This window comes from Mobula hypostoma, chromosome 5 (assembly GCF_963921235.1).
Source record: "Mobula hypostoma chromosome 5, sMobHyp1.1, whole genome shotgun sequence".
Taxonomy (NCBI): domain Eukaryota; kingdom Metazoa; phylum Chordata; class Chondrichthyes; order Myliobatiformes; family Myliobatidae; genus Mobula; species Mobula hypostoma.
In genome coordinates, this window is record NC_086101.1 from 188,060,476 (window position 1) to 188,078,943 (window position 18,468).

The 18,468-nt window shown below is 42.6% G+C and overlaps 1 protein-coding gene across 5 annotated transcripts in view; it reads right to left on the minus strand.

Annotated features, from left to right (window-relative positions):
• htt (huntingtin) overlaps positions 1-18,468 on the minus strand; it is a 265,277-nt gene that overhangs the window by 57,262 nt on the left and 189,547 nt on the right. For 4 of the 5 annotated variants that reach the window (XM_063049527.1, XM_063049531.1, XM_063049529.1 and 1 more), the window contains 10 exons: positions 18,256-18,398; positions 16,383-16,590; positions 14,384-14,522; positions 11,730-11,909; positions 9,607-9,783; positions 7,738-7,814; positions 6,729-6,867; positions 3,668-3,790; positions 2,382-2,595; positions 814-959 (listed from right to left, as the gene is read on the minus strand). In XM_063049527.1, coding sequence (XP_062905597.1) covers positions 814-959; positions 2,382-2,595; positions 3,668-3,790; positions 6,729-6,867; positions 7,738-7,814; positions 9,607-9,783; positions 11,730-11,909; positions 14,384-14,522; positions 16,383-16,590; positions 18,256-18,398 — 1,546 coding nt within the window. The remainder of the gene's footprint in view (positions 1-813; positions 960-2,381; positions 2,596-3,667; positions 3,791-6,728; positions 6,868-7,737; positions 7,815-9,606; positions 9,784-11,729; positions 11,910-14,383; positions 14,523-16,382; positions 16,591-18,255; positions 18,399-18,468) is intronic. The other variant, XM_063049530.1, reaches the window with a different exon arrangement.

Here is an 18,468-nt window from a genome sequence, read left to right on the forward strand (position 1 = left end):
CAATGGAAAAGTCACACACCCAAGATCTGCAAGTCCACTAGAGGCGTGGAGGCAGCCTGTCCTGGGGCGGATGGGGGGGGGAGGACAGAGTGTGAGAGTGGATGGCTGGGTGGGAGGGAGGAAAGGGGCTTGTTTGGCTGTTGTAATTTTGTTGTTTATGTTGTTCTGCTGAACACAGTGGGTATGCTATTTTGGCGGTGGAATGTGAGGCGATACTTGCTGGCTGCCTCCAGCACATCCTTAGGTCCATTGGCTGTTAACACAAATGACTCATTTCACTGTATGCTTCAATAAACGAATCTGAATCAGGACCTGAAGCTGCCTGACCTGCTGAGCTCCTCCGCCGCTCAGGTTTGCTGATGACATTGTTGCAGATTGGCAAGAGCTGGTCAGGGAACATTTTCCTGTGACACAGAGAATGGGCAAGAAAGCTTCCTTCACCAACGACAAAATCGCTGAACAGAGCTGCTGCCTTTCAAATTGATGCAACCCACTCCTCAAATCATCTCCCTGCTCCTAACTACATATTACACAGCCCCTGCAGGCTTAAAATACAACATGCAAAGGAAAGAAAACTTAACTGCTTTAGCGTGTGTCAGTTTAAGATTTTGTATTTGACTGAAGTCTCAAGGCCAGCAAGGCATTTGTTTTGATAAAGGAGAATGAGAAAGAATATGGCTTAGTTTTTAAAAAAATATAGATGTAAACACTCAAAGTAAAAAAGAGTAAAGGTGGCAATTTTACACAAAGAGCAGTAAGTTCAATATTGGATGGAGCCAATAAACTTTCAGCTGCAACTTTACTCAGTCATACCTCTAAAGACAAGACCATGAAACTGATAACGTCAGCCTCCTTGTCAGCAGGAATCTGAAGAGATGGGGGCAACTTGGGAAGAGACAGAAGGTACTGGGCCAATGCACTGCACAGGCTGATGACAGAATGATAGAACAGCATGTCTCCTGCAAAATAAACATATTCAATAAATGTTCAGGGTTGAAACTCAGCCATTACAATAAAATAATCTGTATTCAATTTGCAGTAGCTGTCAGACCAGAGAACAAAATGTTGAGGATCTCTACCACCCATCTCAAAGTCTCTTTGACCTACTACCGACAGGAAGGAAGCACGGCAGCATCAGGACTAGGACTGCCGGAGGGGGTAATAGCTTCTTGCCCCCAGGCTGAGACACTACTGAATACCCTGTCACACCAAAGCCTTGTCACTAGGACAGCGAGCTGTTTACTTGTGCTGCATATTACATGTATTTTGAATTATATTTATTAATTTGTTTATGGTAATATTTTGTTTTATGTGCTGTGTATGTTTTGTACGTGCACAACAGTCCGGAGGAACTTTGTTTCATTTGGTTGTATATATGTACAGTCGTGAGACAATAAACTTGAACATCAGCATTCCAATTGTTTTTCCACTCATCTCCTGTATATGATTTGTTTTATAACGTTCCCTCTCCCCCTGCACAACAACATACTTAAAGATGCTGCAGCCACATCTCTCTTGGGCACAAAGTTCCAAAGATTTACAACCCTTAAGAAATTCCTCATTTCGATCAGGCAACCCTTTACCTTGAGGTTATGACTTTGGCTCTGGACAATTTCAACAAGAGGAGAGAGCCTCACATCTATTCTGGCACCGCTCACCTCTCAAGAACCGCAGAAATTTTAATCAGGCGACTCTTTTCTGAATATGCTGGATCTTCAGAATTTTATGATAGTATGTAACTTTTTCCACCTAAATACACCACCTCACAGGCACAGAGATGTCGGGGGTAATTTTTTTTTAAAAACGCAGAAAGTGGTGAGTATGTGGAATAGGCAGCCAGCGATGGTGGTGGAGGCGGATACAATAGGGTTTTTTTTTTAAGAGACTCCTGGGCAGGTATATGGAGCTCAGAAAAACAGAGGGCTATAGGAAACCTTAGGTAATTTCTAAGGTAAGAACATGTTCGTACAGCTTTGTGGGACGAAGGGCCTGTATAGTGCTGTAGGTTTTCTATGTTTCTCATTCAGCTGAACTTCAGAGAATATAGAGCCAATTTTGGCTGACAATCCCTTCTTTGCTAGGGTTCTGATGACTAGAATTCTCTCTTGCCATGTCACACACATCAAAAACAGAAGTGCTTTGGAATGTCCTGTGGTCAAGAATAACAGTCACAGAACATGACAGCACAGAAAAGGCCGTTCGTCCCTTCTAGACCACACCAAACTATCCATCTGTCTAGTCCCATTGACCTGCACCTGCACCAGAGCCCTCCATATCCCTCCCATCCATGTACCTATCCAAATTTAAATATTTTTAAAATGCCTTTACTCTGTCCTCTGTAGCTCCTCATCATTGATATTTGTCGAGGCAGCGGATCTTACCATAAAGCTCACCAATCTTATTCCAATAGGAAGAACTGGGCAAAGGAGACTGGCTTTGGAACACTTGATGGTTGCTGGGAAGATGCTGAACATGGAATGTCACTCGGTCCAGGGTAACTCTCCGAGCAGTTGCGAACAGCACACTTGCCTGGTCTGCACAGATTCCTTGCAAACCCAAGGCCAAACAAGGTGCTAGAAGGTTCAAGTTGAAATCCTGGAACAATAAGGGTGACAATGTTTAAAGCTAGTCTCACAGAGACAGCAGTGGTCCTTCACTGCTGCTATTTAATTTCTCTAAGCTAATAATTGCATAATTGGCACAAAGCATTAAACTATCAACATTTAACAACTGTAGCAAGAATATTTATACTTATCTCTACAAAGAAAAGATACAGAATGATTCTACTAATGGAAAACGAGGCTGGCGTAGAATGAAGCCCCATGATTCCAATGCAGATACCCTCTTTCTGGATGTTTTACACATTAATAACCACTTAACATACTAGTTGGCCGGAAAACCTAGGCCATAAATCTTCTTGAGAGTAACTGTACTGAATGAAGGGCCATTTATAGTCACTGGCAGTCACCTAAGACAAGAAATCCTCTGAACACAGAACGGCCCTTTGACCCATGATGTTGTGCCAACTCTTTAACCTATTCTTAAGTCAATCTAACCTTTCCCTCCCACACAGCCTTCCATTTTTCTTACATCCATGTGCCTATCTAAGAAACTCTAATGTATCTGCCTCCACTACCACCCCAGCAACAAGTTCCACACACCCACCACTCAGTGCAAAAACAAACCCTACCTCTGACATCTTCCAATCACCTTAAAGTAATGCCCCTTGTACAACTCGTGTTCTCTATATGATTTATTTATTCTCTATTTGCATAAATTGTCTCGTTTTGCACATTGGTTATTTGTCAGTCTTTATTGAAACTCTATTGTGTTTCTTCATTTTCCAGTAAATGCCTGCAAGAAAACAAATCACTGCACACTTTACTTTGACTTTGCATTAGCCATTTCCACTCCGCAAAAAAGTCTCTAGCTGTCCACTCGATCTATGCCAAGTTTTTGGGGACTCCTCCCACATCACTGTCCTTTGGCTTACAGTCCAGTTCTTGATCTTTCCTGAAGGGTATCCCTGCATTGTAGTTGCTACAATTAGTGACACCACCCAAGTACACAATCTACTGCATTCAGTCGTAATACAGTTCCGATAGCAAATGGGTGTAGAGGAATGAAGTGCCAATACTGTTCCTTTGCAGCCTCACATGACCATTACCTTGGTTGTCATGACAGAATGGAGGTCATCTTCTGGAAGTTTATCTAGTAATTCGGTGCATTCCATCAGAGCAGTGTTTGAGTGATTGCAGCATTGGAATTTGGTAAGTGACACATACCAGTCCTAAAACACAAGACAGCACAGTTAATACAACACCACCACAGAGACTGCTCTGTCTCCTCTATTTCTCCCAATTTATGACGCTTGTTCGTTAACTGACATCACCAAAGACTCGTAAATTTCTACAGAGCACTCCAACTTGTTGTATTATCATCTGTTATTAAAGAATATTGGTTCCTTAAAGTTTATATAGCGAGGGATGGTAATGGGGACAAGCTCCCACTATCTATTAAATGCTCTCAAAGGCATTCACCTCAAATAGCCTCTGACAGCTCCTGGCATTCACGTGTAGCTTAGCTATTAAGCCTGTCAGAATAGTTTCCACTGACTGGGGAAGGGGCAAAGGCAGATTACTGGCGCCTTAAAATCAGTTGCTTCCGGCAGGTGGGGATTGTCAGCCGTGGTTGGCAGCTCATCTAGGAGAAAGAAAATTCTGATCTCAATCCTCCGCTGCCTTGCAGCTATATCAACTCATGGGGAAATCTTCGGGAGTAAACCCCGAGGGAAAAATCTGGAGCTGGAGTCCCTAAGGCAGTTCTACATTGAGTTCAATGCTGACTGGCAACTCCTGTGATACTGTTGGTACTAAACTGTATGGGTCTCTGCTGTTCCTTTGGGTTCATCATTTGCGTGGAGAGGGGGAGCTTGATACATGGGCAACAGCTTGCTCTCCATATCGTACTGCGCAGGGTTGTGTATCTAGACAGGTAAGACGCAACATCCATGGTCAACTCTGACCGATGGAGGCCTCAGAGGAAGGGCCACTGCACAGGATTGGAAAAAGCTGCAGGAAGTTGTAAATTCAGCCAGCTCCATCATGGGCACTAGCCTCCCCAGCATTCAGGACACCATGAAAAGGCATTGGCTCAAGAAGGCGGCATCCATCAGTAAGGACTGCTGTCACCGAGGAAATGTTCTCTTCTCATACTACCATCAAGGGAGAGGGACAACAGTCCGAGGACACACACTTAACATTTTAGGAACAGCATCTTCCCCTCCACCATCAGATTTCTGAATGAACCCACAAACCTACTTCTTGATTTTATGTTTTTTTTTGCTCTTTTTGCACTAATTTAATATATTTTTAATATATATTTCTTATTGTAATTTATAGCTTTTTAATGTTTTGCAATGCACTGCTGCCATAAAACAACTAATTTCACAACATATGCCAGTGATATTAAAACTGATTCTCATTCTGTAATACTGGAAAGTTATTTTTAAAGTAAATAACTTCTTAAATCAAGAGGCTCAAAAGAGACTTGGAAGTAAAATTCTGAAGTGCACAGATAGGGTAGATGGTTGGAAGCTAGAAGGCATTGGTTTGGGTAAATGAACAAGATGTTTAGTGGCTATTTCAGTCAAGATTATTTATTTAATATTAAACTGGTTGCAACCCAGTACACACTGCCTAATACGAGTGATAGAGGCAGGTCTTCTCACATATAAATAGTAATGTCAATGGACCAAAAGCAGGGTTAGTACTGAAGGGTATTGGATAGTCGGCATAGTAATCTGAAGAGCCTTTTTCTGTACTGAGTGATTCTGTAAGACTGATAACTGCTCCTTGGGATTACTTAAGGCTGATTTATACTTGTGCATCAAATGGACGCCGTAACCTACGCAAGTGACCGACACGCATTGTGAGCATTTATACTTGTGCGTTGGTGAGTCTGTGTCGCTCTGCAATTCGGGCACATCGCCCATGCGCACACACCTGCCCGTGCAAGGCTTCATGGTCATGGTAGTCTTTCTTGGGGTGAACAAGTTTAAAGCGAGCGTCTTTTTTCGTAAAAGCGAAATGTGTCCTCCATAATTTCGGAGGTCTGTAAAGCTTTATGGAAAGCATTGCAGCCAGAGTTCCTTCCCTGCCCTTCAGTCGCCCAATGGGAAGCTATTGGAGTGTAGGAGGAAATGCGATGCTACCAAGCAGACCAATCACAGCTGTTGCGGTCTGCGTAGTTACATTTTGGGAGAGGTGCACGTCAGGCTAAGGCGTAGAGATCTGCGTAGGGTTCGCGGCTACGCCATACCTAAGGCGTCGATTTGACGCAGAAGTATAAATTAGCCTTTATTCCTGTATCTCTTTCCCTCTCCACAAAGGACATGAGGACTAGACTGATGCACTGGGAAGAAAGTCTGACCTCTGCTTGCAGCATGGGGCAGCACTCAAGGGCAATTTTAAACCTGAATACCAGATATTTCTCCAAATGTATTATTTCCTGTGAGGATCTTAAGTTCATAACCATTATCACTGACCTTTCAGCACTGGCTTGGAATCAGGTTATTTATCACTGACATATATAATGAAATTTATTGTTCTCTGGCAACTGTGAAGTACAGGACAAAAATTAGTATAAGTTACAAAAATAAATAAATAGTGCAAAAGGCAAATAATGAAGCAGCGTTCATGAAATGTTCTGAAACACAGTGGTTCCTGTAACTCTTCCCCGATGATGTTAATGCACACAGGACATGTCCAGGGATGGTGAGGACCTGAATGATGGATAACCATGATATTTAAAGTCTACCCCTACAACCTCATGAACCCTTTCATTATATTTAAACTTCACAGTTAACTATCAGAACGGACCCTCCCAGATTCAGATGGATTTATTTTTACTTAGAGATGCCCTCTCAGCCCAGCAAGCCAAACCGCACAGCAACCCACCTATTTTTACCCAAGCCTAATCATAGGACAATTTACAATGATTAATTAACCCACTAAACGGTTTGTCTTAGGACTGTGGGGAGAAACTGAAGCTCCCAGAGGAAATCCATGTGTTCATAGGCAGAACATAGAAATGTTTTAAAGGACGCCCGAACTGAACTCTAAATGCCAACACTGAGCTGTAATAGCACCACATTTACTGCTAGCCTACTGTGGCACCCCTTCATGCAACCCAAAGCAAAAGGAAGTCACATTCCCAAGATATCTCACTTTGTCCACAACGATGGATTCTATGGTAGACAGCCTGTCCCCGTCCAGCGGGTGAGAGGTCAAGTTTGGAGACGGACTAACTGTGTCTGCTGCAATGGTTGCCCGGAATCTGTCCAGTAGGGAGTATAATCTTTGGTGTCTGAAAGACAGGGAAACAAATAATCAGTCAAGCTGAAATAAGGCTTTACTATCAAAACCGCCCATCACCCGAACTAACCTACTTACCATGAAGAACATATACACAGAAAGGTGCTGGAAATGGGCCAGTAACATTATAAAGGATTGCACCCACCCTGCTCATGGACTGTGTGTCCCACTCCCATCAGGGAGGTGGCTATGTAGTATCCAGGCCAGGACCAGCAGAATAAAAAAGTTATTCTTCCCAAGCAGTAAGGCTGATTGACACCTCCAGCCACTAACCCACACCTCCACATCCCCAACCACTACTACTTTATCATTTCTTGTCAGTCATCTTATGTATCTAGCATTACTTTATGTACATACAATCAATGCATATAAGCTATCTTATGTACTTATATTTATTGTGGGTTTTTTTTTGTACTGCTTAGATCCAGAGTAACAATTATTTTGTTCTCCTTTACATTTGAATATTGGAAAGGACAGTAAACAATCTTGAATCAAGATCCAGGTTAAGACCAGATATCAACGTTCCAAGTACATTTATTATCAAAGTAAGTACAAATTATACAACCTTGAGATTTGTCTGTTTACAGGGAGCTACACAACAAGAAACCTGAAAGAGCCCAATTTAGAAAAAGACCAACACCAAATGTGCAGAGGGAGAAAAAACTGAACACAAATCATGCAAACAATATCAGATCCAATACCACCCAAACTAGACGTAATAGTCCAATGAATGCCACACGGTGATCACTCCATAGTCCACACACAGCAGTTTTTTTCAAATTCCCTCGGTAGCCTAATCATGAATGTGTAATGCATTTCTATCCTTCCTCCCCAACGTAAACTGGCGAGACAGATATGCTACCTTTGTGCGAGACAGGTGGTCTGGAGGTAACGCTGAATCCTTTCCAACTCTTCAAGTGGCACTTGGGCAACACTATTCTAGATGGAGACAAGAAGTATTCATAAGAAAACCAACACAGAAGCACAAAATGATACACAAATATCACTTGATGAAAGTGGGCCAGTGGTTGTAGTGGACTGGATTTTTCCAAGTTCAAGTTTATTGTCATCAGACCATACAAGCAAACAAAACGGCATCGCTCTGGACCACGGTGCCCCCACAAAGCATATCTCACATATACAGCACATAAAAAATACCACAAATAAGTAAATAAAAATGCAATTCAAAGTGCACATAGTAGGCAGTAGAGGTAAACTGTAAACAGGCTGCTGTAGTGATGAGACCTCAGTGGTGGCAGGGTACTTATTAGTCTCACACCCTGGGGGAAGAGGCTGTAACCAAGTCTAGCAGTGCTAGTTCTGATGCTCCTGTACCTCCTTCCTGACGGCAGTGGGTTAAAGAGATGGTGGGATTGTTGGTCAGGGTCCTCAATTTTTAGATCTCTTGACTCAATCTGCAGACTATTCTGAAGCTCCATTCCGTTTCCTACTATCCACCCTCTGAAAATTTAGCTTATCCCAAGGTACAACTAATTCAAGTCCCATTCGCCACAAGCTAATTTCCACAGATGCTGCCTGACCAGCTGAGTCTTTCCACCATTTTCTATCCTTATTTCAGATTTCAGGACGAAGTAGTAAATTGAATTCAACACTGACTTAGCAGAAGCCAGAGTGTGATAGTAGATGATTGCCTCCCTAACTGGAGGCCCGTGACTAGTGCTGTGCCAGTGGGATTGGTGCTGTTATTGCTTCAGAATCAGAATTATTACCACTGGCATGTGACGTGAAATTTGTTAACTGAGCAGCAGCTGTTCAATGCAATACATCATCTAGCAGAGAGAGCAAAAAATAATAATAATAAATAAAATAAAACATAATAAACAAGTAAATCATTCACATATATTGAATAGATTTTTTAAAATGTGCAAAAACAGAAATACTGCATATTAAAAAATGTGAGGTAGTGTCCAAAGCTTCAATGTCCATTTAGGAATTGGATGGCAGAGGGGAAGAAGCTGTTCCTGAATCGCTGAGTGTGCGCCTTCAGGCTTCTCTATCTCCTACCTGATGGTAACAGTGAGAAAAGGGCATGCCCTGGGTGCTGGAGGTCCTTAATAATGGACGCTGCCTTTCTGAGACACTGCTCCCTGAAGATGTCCTGGGTACTTTGTAGTCTAGTGCCCAAGATGGAGCTGAGTAGATTTACAACCTTCTACAGCTTTTTTCGGTTCTGAGCAGTAGCCCCTCCAGACCAGACAGTGATGCAGCCAGTCATCTATATCAATGATCTGGACAATAAAGTGGCAAACTGGATCAGCAAATGTACCGAGGACACCAAGATTGGAGGGGGCATAGTGTTCAGCAAGGAAAGCTATCAAAGCTTGCAGCAAGAACGGGACCAGTTTGAAAAATGGCTGATGGAATTTAATGCAGACAAGTGGCTCAGGAGGATAAACCAGAGTAGGACCAACACAGCGAACAGCAGGGCAGTGAGGAATGTGACAGATCAAAGGGATATGGAAATACAGAACCATAATTTCTTGAAAGTGGCGTCACAGGTAGATAGGGTCATAAAGAGAACTTCAGGTAAATTTCTCTTCATAAAACAAAGCTCTCTCAATCTTATTTATATCTTTCCTGCAGGTAGGTGACCATAGCTGCACAATATACTTCAAATTCAGCCTCACCATCTTATACAATTTCAACATAACATCCCAACTCCTGTACTCAACATGTCATGATCGAAGATGAAGTTCTAAGCTTTTTTTACCTGCAAACTTTCAGCCAAAAGCATCTCCACTCGACGGCAAGCCAGCGTGTCCACCATTCGTGCCAGCACTCGGAAGGGAGTACTGATGAGCTTGTCGATGTACAGCATCAAGACTGCACCCGACTGGCTGAGATGGATTCCCTCCAAGCACTGCAAAGTCTTCTTTAACATGGTTGGCTGGGAGAAAGGGAGAGAACATCTTAATGCAGACAATACTGGAACATATACAGCTGTCACATTGGTTTAAATGGAGCCACTGACCTTAACTGAAAAGTTACAGAGAAAGTTTAGATTTGTCACACGTACTTCAAAACATATGGTGAAATGCATCGTTGGCATCAACGACCAACACAGTCCAAGGATGTGCTGGGGGCAGCCTGTAACTATCGCATGCCGCCGGCACCAACATAACACACTCACAACTTACTAACCCATACATCTTTAGAATGTGGGAGGAAACTGGGAACACCCGCAGGAAACCCACGCAGTCACAGAACATACAAACTCATTACAGACAGCGGCAGGAACTGAATCCTGATCACTGGCACTGAAAAGTGTTACACTAACTGCTACACTACCATACCACTTATCTTTTTAAAAAAAAGGGTGCTTAAATATATATATTTCACCTTAATGCTTTTGCTTAACCAACATTTTAATTACATTCATTTTCAACATTAAATTATAATCCTTTAGAACAACTTTTAAATACGTGATCATGAGTAATGTTTAAAAGCTGTTCACTCACTGGCAGCTGCAAGCTCCCTATTAGACCCACAGGGATATTAATCCTCACTGATGCTGCCTGACTTGCTGAGCATTCATTTTTATTTTGTATTTCCAGCACCCCCGGTACCTTGGTTAAATATTGCAAGGCACATCTCCAAGGACTAATCACAACACTCACAGCCCAAGGCTGATATGTGGTAATAATACAGAGGACTTTTGTGTTTTTTTTTTACAACTCATGTTCTTCTTCTTATTTTTTTAATTTGCAGTTTGTCTCCTTTTGCACCTTGGTTGTTAGCCTTTGCTTATGTTTTTTTGTAGATTCTATTGTAGTTCTCTATTTTTCCAGTAAGTGCCTGCAAAAACTATACATGATATCACAACTATACGTGCTGTGTGCGCTGTTAGTACCGTGCTTTGCACCTTGGCCGTGGAAGAATGCTGTTTCATTTGGTCGTATTCAGGTATATGGTTGAATGACAATTAAACTCAAGGTAGCATACGACAACATATATGTACTTTGGTAGTAAATTTGCTTTGAAATTTGAAGACCTTGGTGGTCTTGTTATCAGCATCAGCTGAAGAGAAGCATGTCCTTACATTCTTCTACATCAGACCAGAGACCACACTAATACTTCATGGGTTATAGAGTGCTTTAGACCCACTGAGGTTGCATAAGGTGACATGTGTAAGTATCAATTGCTTATGACCTCTCTCCTCCACTCTGGGATGACACAGTACAAAGGCTAGTTGGGCTGCATCACCTCCAACAGCCCAAGTTTAGTCCCGGCCTCTGGTGCTGTCTACATGGAGATTGCACATTCTGTGGTGACAGCACTGGTTTGCTCCATGTGCCCCAGTTTCCTCCCACATCCCACAGCTGGCAAATTAGGTGCTGACTGTAAATTGTCATGACCGCATAGGGAAGTGACAGAACTGGAGGGGTTCAATTCAGGAACAGCTTCTTCCTCTCAGTCACCAGATTTCTCAACAGCACATGAATACCTCATTATTGATTCTTTTGAATTGCTTATTTTGTAAGTTAAAGCAATTTTTTGTCTTTGAACTGTACAGATGACACAAAACAACACATTTCATGCCATAAGATGATTGTAATAAACCTGATTCAGACTTGAATGGGGTGAATGAAAATGGGATTAGTACAGAAATGATAGCGACAATGGCCAGTATTGCTCATTTGGCCAAAGAGCTTTAAATCCATCAGTGCTGCAACCACAAACTGAATCCAGTTCGACGAGCCTACGGCAAACAAAGAACCTAAATCAGCTCTTCCTTGGTGAGAACAGCTTAGCTGCCCAGTACCCCAAAACCAATCTCCCCAATTGAGCGGCTGAGTAATTGACCTTGCATATCTGAGGGAAGATCCCACTTACTGTCGCAAGATTGTCACACCGAGACTGGATAGCTTGAATGAAAAGCCCACTGGCAGCAGAATTACGATGAATAGCACTGATGAAGTCTTGCACCGGTGGCTCATGAGAAAGATTGATGAGATCTTGAACATGATTGACAATCAGCCAAGTCAAGTGCTCTGAATCGTGGAGATTTTGACACTGTAACAACAAAAGGCAGAAATCAGTATTTGTATAGATTTATTAATTATTCAGAGACCCAGCATGGAAACAGGATCTTCTAGCTCATTTGACCCACATTGTCTAATTACACCCATGCCCCCAATTAACCTACTAACCACTATATCTTTGGAATGTGGGAGGAAACTGGAGCACCCAGAGGAAACCCACAGGGTCATGATGAGAATGAACAAACTCCTTACTAAGAGCATGTCTGCAAGCCAGGTCGCTTACTCTGTAATATCATGACACTAACCACTACACTACTGTGCTGCCCAGTTTCATCACTCAATCTTTGGCTCAAACTGATTTTCTGAAATAATTTGTCAGTATAATAATCAGGATGTAATTGATTCACTTCTGTTCCTACTAACAGTTAAACAGAAAGGCCAAGAAACTAGGATTATAAGAAATAATTATTATAACTAAATAAAGTGGTGCGAAATATGCAAAGTGCCTACATTTAAACCAGCCACAGGACACAAGAGGCGATCAGAGAACTATAAATAATATGCTGGGACATCTATACCAGCAGTCCCCAACCACCAGGCTGCAAAGCATGTGCTACCGGGCCGCGAGGGGGACGATATGATTTGGCGATATGAGTCAGCTGCGCCTTTCCTCATTCCCTGTCACACCCTCTGTTGAGCTTGAACACACGCGTCATCCATGTCAGTGCGGGAAGAAGATCAACTCCTTGAGCTTGCAAATGATGGCGGGCTGAAAAGTATGTTTGACATAACATCTCTGCCGGCATTCTGGATCAAAGTCAAGGCTAAATATCCTGAGACAGCCACGAAAGCACTGAAAACGTTGCTTTCATTTCCAACATATCTCTGCAATGAATGCAACGAAAACTAAATTGCGGAATAGACTGGACATAAGGAACCTCCTTCGAGAATCGTTGTCTCCCATCACCCCTCAATGGGACCGTCTTGTTGCAGGGAAACAAGCCCAGGGCTCCCACTGATTCAGTGATATTGGTGTGTTGCAATGATTTTATATGTTCATACGGGGAAAATATGTGCTGTGTGTTTAATATCCAAATGTTACTTAAAATGTTATGATGCTATTGACTTATAAGTGACTTATATAACCATATAACAATTACAGCACGGAAACAGGCCATCTCTGCCCTTCTAGTCCGTGCCGAACACTACCCTCACCTAGTCCCACCAACCTGCACTCAGCCCATAACCCTCCATTCCTTTCCTGTCCATATACCTATCCAATCTTTCTTTAAATGATAACATCGCACCTGCCTCTACCACTTCTACTGTATACTGGAAGTTTGTTCAACACTTACTTCAAGCTCCCCTGTCCTCCCCTGATAATTGACTTATCACTATATTCATGCGAGGAAAATATGCGCTGTGTGTTTAATATTAAATTCGTTAGGTAAACCCTTTTAGAAACAAAATTGAGTGTATTAGCCACTTATCACCTATATTCCAGTTGTAATTAACACCCCCCCCCGAACAGAATCGCCAAAAACGATTTGCGGAAAAAAATCGGCACATACACGCATGCGAACTGGTGCCCGCGCAAGGCTTTACGGTCATTGTAATCTTTCTCGGGGTAAAAACAACGTATTTGACTGCGACTCTTGTCCATTGGCAACCCTACCACGCCCCCCCACCCCCCCACCCCCGGGTCGGCAGGTCCGCAAGAATATTGTCAATAATAAACTGGTCCGCGTTGCAAAAAAGGTTGGGGACCCCTGATCTATACAAACCAAAACCTGGCAGAGCAACTGTAGGACAACCAATGGCCCACTGTAGTGGTGTAATACTGACATGAAAGACTATGGAACAATGGAGTACTTCAATGGAAGTCCAACAGCTTAACCCTGTTCTTGTACCTAACCAGCACACGGACAAAAAAGAAACACCAGATTTTATACAAGTTACGCTTGTGTAGCATCTACTTGAAAACCACTGAGAGACTGAGTGAGGAAACTGACACTGTGTGATCTGCTTTCAAATAACTGAATTCTAAGTTGAAAAAAGTACATTTGATTCTTTATTACGAAACCAGCAAAGATGAACGATCTTGTGTATAGATTAACGATATCAGTAGTAACAAAATTAGCGTAATAACCAGGTAACAAAAAAATCCAATCCATGATCAGTCTATCGCAAACTAAACTAACGAGGGTAAAGTCTGAATATGTAACTATACTCATTTACTTCTACCAAACCCAAACCCACGTGACAAAGTACCATAACCCATAATAAAACATGCAGCACAAAATCCAATACAGACAAACAGAAAATAGATACATGGCTCCTCCAGCTTGTAAAAAACGAATTTGTTCCCCTTTTCTGGTTCCGTGCTTTATGCCATTAGAACAGGAACCACAAAAAAGTGATCTGAATTCTGTGAATGCAGTGCAGTTTCTCTGAATATGTTCATTAATATTTCATTTCTTCGTAAGAGGTTTTAAATAACCTTACCACATAATCGCAGAAAAGAATGAGAGCTCCTCTTCGAACAATTTCCCTATTGCACATGCCCAATTTTGAAAGAGATTTGGAATCTCCATTTTCAGATATCTGAGGGCTCAGCAGCTTCGTACTAGACAAGCTGTGTCTCCTGTGTTTGAGGAAATAAGAGAAGAAATGTCATAATCAAAAGAGATTCTGCCGATGCTTGAAATCCAGAGTAACACACACCAAATGCTGGAGGAATTCCAGCATCTATGCAGGGAAATAAACACCCAATGTTTTAAGCCAAAGCCCTTCATCAGGACTTGTTTATTTTCCTTCCAAAATGAAACCCCTCTACAAAGCAGAAGTTCAGGCTGTGAATACCAAAAACTGTTTTTCTTCTACGTAATAAATTATGTGGCAAGGAAACAAGAATACACAATTATTCAAGAATTCCCTGGGCAGATGGGGAAGAGGGTGGACCTGAACAAGAGAAAATGACAACATGGTCCAAAGATGTCATGCTGGATAGAGGTGATGTTATCCCCACAGCACTGCCTTCTCCACTCCGCAACTATACTTAGCACCAGCGTTGCTTTTGTGCTGGCTGAAATATTCGCTAACCCCCGACAACACTGCAACACATACAAAATGCTGGAGGAACTCAGCAGGTCAGGCAGCATCAATGGAGAGGAACAAACATCGATGCTTCAGGCTGAGATCCTTCATCGTAACTGGGAAGGAAGGGGGCAGAAACCAGAATAAGGTGGAGGGAGAGGGAGGAGTACACACTGGCAGGTGATAGGTGAAGCTAGATGAGGGGGAAGGTGAATGGCTGGAGGATGTGGGGGGGATTAAGTGAGAAGTTGGGAGGTGACAGGCGAAAGAGGGAAAGGCCTGAAGAAGAATTGTTTTATATTGTGCCTTTAACATTGCAAAATGACACAAGGAAAATTATGGACTGAAAACGACATGGCTAGCCAAAGGACATGCTGAATCATGTGATTTCTCTATTCTACCATTTAGAAGATGATACAGGGGCTTGAAAGCCCTGATGACCAGACTCAGGAACAACTTCTTCCCCACCGCTATCAACTTCTGAACCAATCACCTTTCACTCCCTTTCCCAGTGGTGCTGCCATGTTCTCCGACCCTGAACTCTACCTCTTTCATAATTAAATTTCTTTTTGCGCTACTTTACTTTGTACCAGTGTTATTTCTGTGCTCTCTGTATTTATTGTAACAATGTCTCAGAGTCATTTACCACAGACACAGGCCCTTCTGTCCAGCTGGGCCATGGCAACGAAGATGCCCAACCTATCTGACAGCATTTAATCCACAATCTTTTTTCTATATTGCTTATTCTTAAAGCTTCATAAAAAGCAAGGAATTTCACTGCATAATGCAGTACATGGATGGGAAGGGTATGGAGAGTTATGTTCCAGGTGCTGGTCGATGGGACGAGACAGTAACAATTTAATACAGACTAGAAGGACTGAAGTACTTATTTCTGTGCTGTAGTCTCTATGATTCTAGAAAACAATAAACTATAACACATTAATTTTCCTGTATGCTAAAGGAGACAAAGAAAGGTGAAGAACCTTCAAAAGGAATTCCAAAGCTCAAAGTTCAGGCAGCTGAAAATTCAGACATTTCACCACCTGCAGGCCTCTCCCATTGTAAAATCCATCCACCTTATTCCTACAATACTCGGACTTTTCACACCCAATCGTAATTCAGTGCAGCAAACAGTTTCTGTACTGCACAATGTGAATCAGAGACCTAACAGGAGGTACCGCAGGGGCGCCATGGTAGTGGAGCTGTTAGCGCGATGCTATTACAGCTTGGGTGCCGCAGTTCGGAGTTCAATTCCGGTGTCCTCTGCACGCTCTTCCTGTCAGTGTGTGGGGTTCCCCCCGCAGTTTAAAAGACGTACCAGTAGTATATTAATTGTTCATTGTAAATTGTTCTGCACTGCATCTCTAAAAACAAACTTAAAAATAAACCTGTTGTTTCCTTCACTTACTTTGGTGTCTGATGCACCTCTGACCACCAGCTGTAGTTTGTGTAGTTAACGAGCAGCAAAATCTGGCACCAAAGTAACACAAGAGATGGATGAGTGGGGATGATGGTCTGAACCAAGTTGTTCAAGGTCTCCAGTGTGTAGAAGCTCCCATCACAGCCATTCCCCATAATCAACTTCGTGGCAGCAGCAGTGATCCTTCTAAACATTCCTGAAAGAGAAACCTGGAATTTCTATGCTACTCCTTTCACTTCACAGCCAATTGAAGTACTTTGAGAAGTGAAATCACTGCATTCTTGTAGAAGGACGGCACGGTGGTGTAAAAGTTCGCACTATTCAGAAGTAGACACTCCAACTTTTAAAAACATTGTTCAGACTTCAGCTGGGGTACTGCTTAGAAGTCTGGTTACCAAGCTACAGGAAGGATATGATAGCACTGGACGCTAGAGAGAATGCAGAGGAGATTCAGCAGGATGTTGCCTGGGATGAAGCAGCCGAGTTTATGGAGAGAGAATGGTGAAGGTAAATCATTTCTCCATGGTTAAAAGGGGACATGATTTAAATTTATGAGATATAGAGAGATTGCAGGAAGCGTTTCCCCAGCAGTTAGATAAAACTAGTGGACACAGCTTTGGGACAAGTGGGAAGAGATTCAGAGCGGATATGAGGGAGGCCTTCTTTACCCGGAGAGTGGCAAATACCTGGAACAGATGTGCTGATGACATTTGAACTGCTTAGACCAGGAAGTTCCACACCTGGGGTCCACCGACCCCTTGGTTAATAATAGTGGGTCCGTGGCATAAAAAAAACGTTCGTTGGGAACCCGTGGCTTACGCATAAGGGACTATTGAACCAAGTGTGGGCAAGGAGGTTAATAGTGGAAGGATGCACATTGGTTAGCATGGATGAGTTGCGTTGGAAAACCTGTTCCCAAACTGTATGATTGTATGATTCAATGATGGAGTACTCTGCCAGGATTGGACAGGAAATGTCAGCCTACATTTGAGTCTGTTAAGCAGGGCCCAAATCCACAGATTTCAGACTACAGCAGCACCTGTAGTTCACCTTTCAAATGAGACATTAAAACCCAAGCAGCTATTACAACTGGAACAGTAATGTAGTAAATCCAGTTGAAGTTTAAACAGGTGAAATCACCTCCTTGAGGTGCATGCTTCTGCATGATGGTTCAAGATGATGCTGAGGCTTTATAAGGCATTAGTCAGACCACATGCGGAGTACTGTGGGAAATTTTGGGCCCCACATCTAAGAAAGAATGTGCTGGCTTTGGAGGGGATCTAGAGAGGGTTCACAAGAATGGTCCTAGGAATGAAAGAGTTGATGTATGAGTGTTTGAAGGTTTTGGGCCAGTACTCGTTGGAAATTAGAAGAGTAAGGGGGGGATCCCACTGAAAACAGATGAAGATTGAAAGGTCTTAGATAGAGTGGATGTGGAGAGGATGTTGAGAGGATGTTTCCAATTGTGGGAGAATCTAGGGCCAGGAGACACAGCCTCAAAATAGAACATCCCTTTAGAACAGATATGAGGGGGAATTTCTTTAGCCAGAGAATGGTGAATCTGTGGAATTCAATGCCCCAGACAGCTGAGGCGGCCAAGTCATTAGGTATATTTTAAGGAGTGATTGATAGGTACTTAATTGGTAAGTACCTCAAAAGGTTGTGGGCAGGAGAATGGGGTTGAAAGGGATAATAAATTAGCCATAATCAAATGGCAAAGCAGACCAAATGGCCTACTTCTTTTCCTATGTTAATGGACTTAAAACCATCAGGCTAAATATTTGTCATTACTGGAACTGCGAATTTATGCTGACAATTTCACACGTTTCCATATGTTCAGGAAGGATTGGCTGCTCATTACCTGATTTGAAGATGTGGATTAAGCACATCAGCAGTGTGCCAACCTGCTGGCAGTAAAAGGAATGCTGCTGTTCACTCATATCCACCCTCAGCTGCTTGTTCACAATATCCTCCAGGAGGATGCCCACCAGCTGCAGCAGGAACCTGAACAAAAGAGACATGACTGTCAGCTTCCCAGTGCAAGATAGATGCAGAAAAGAAACTACACATTCAA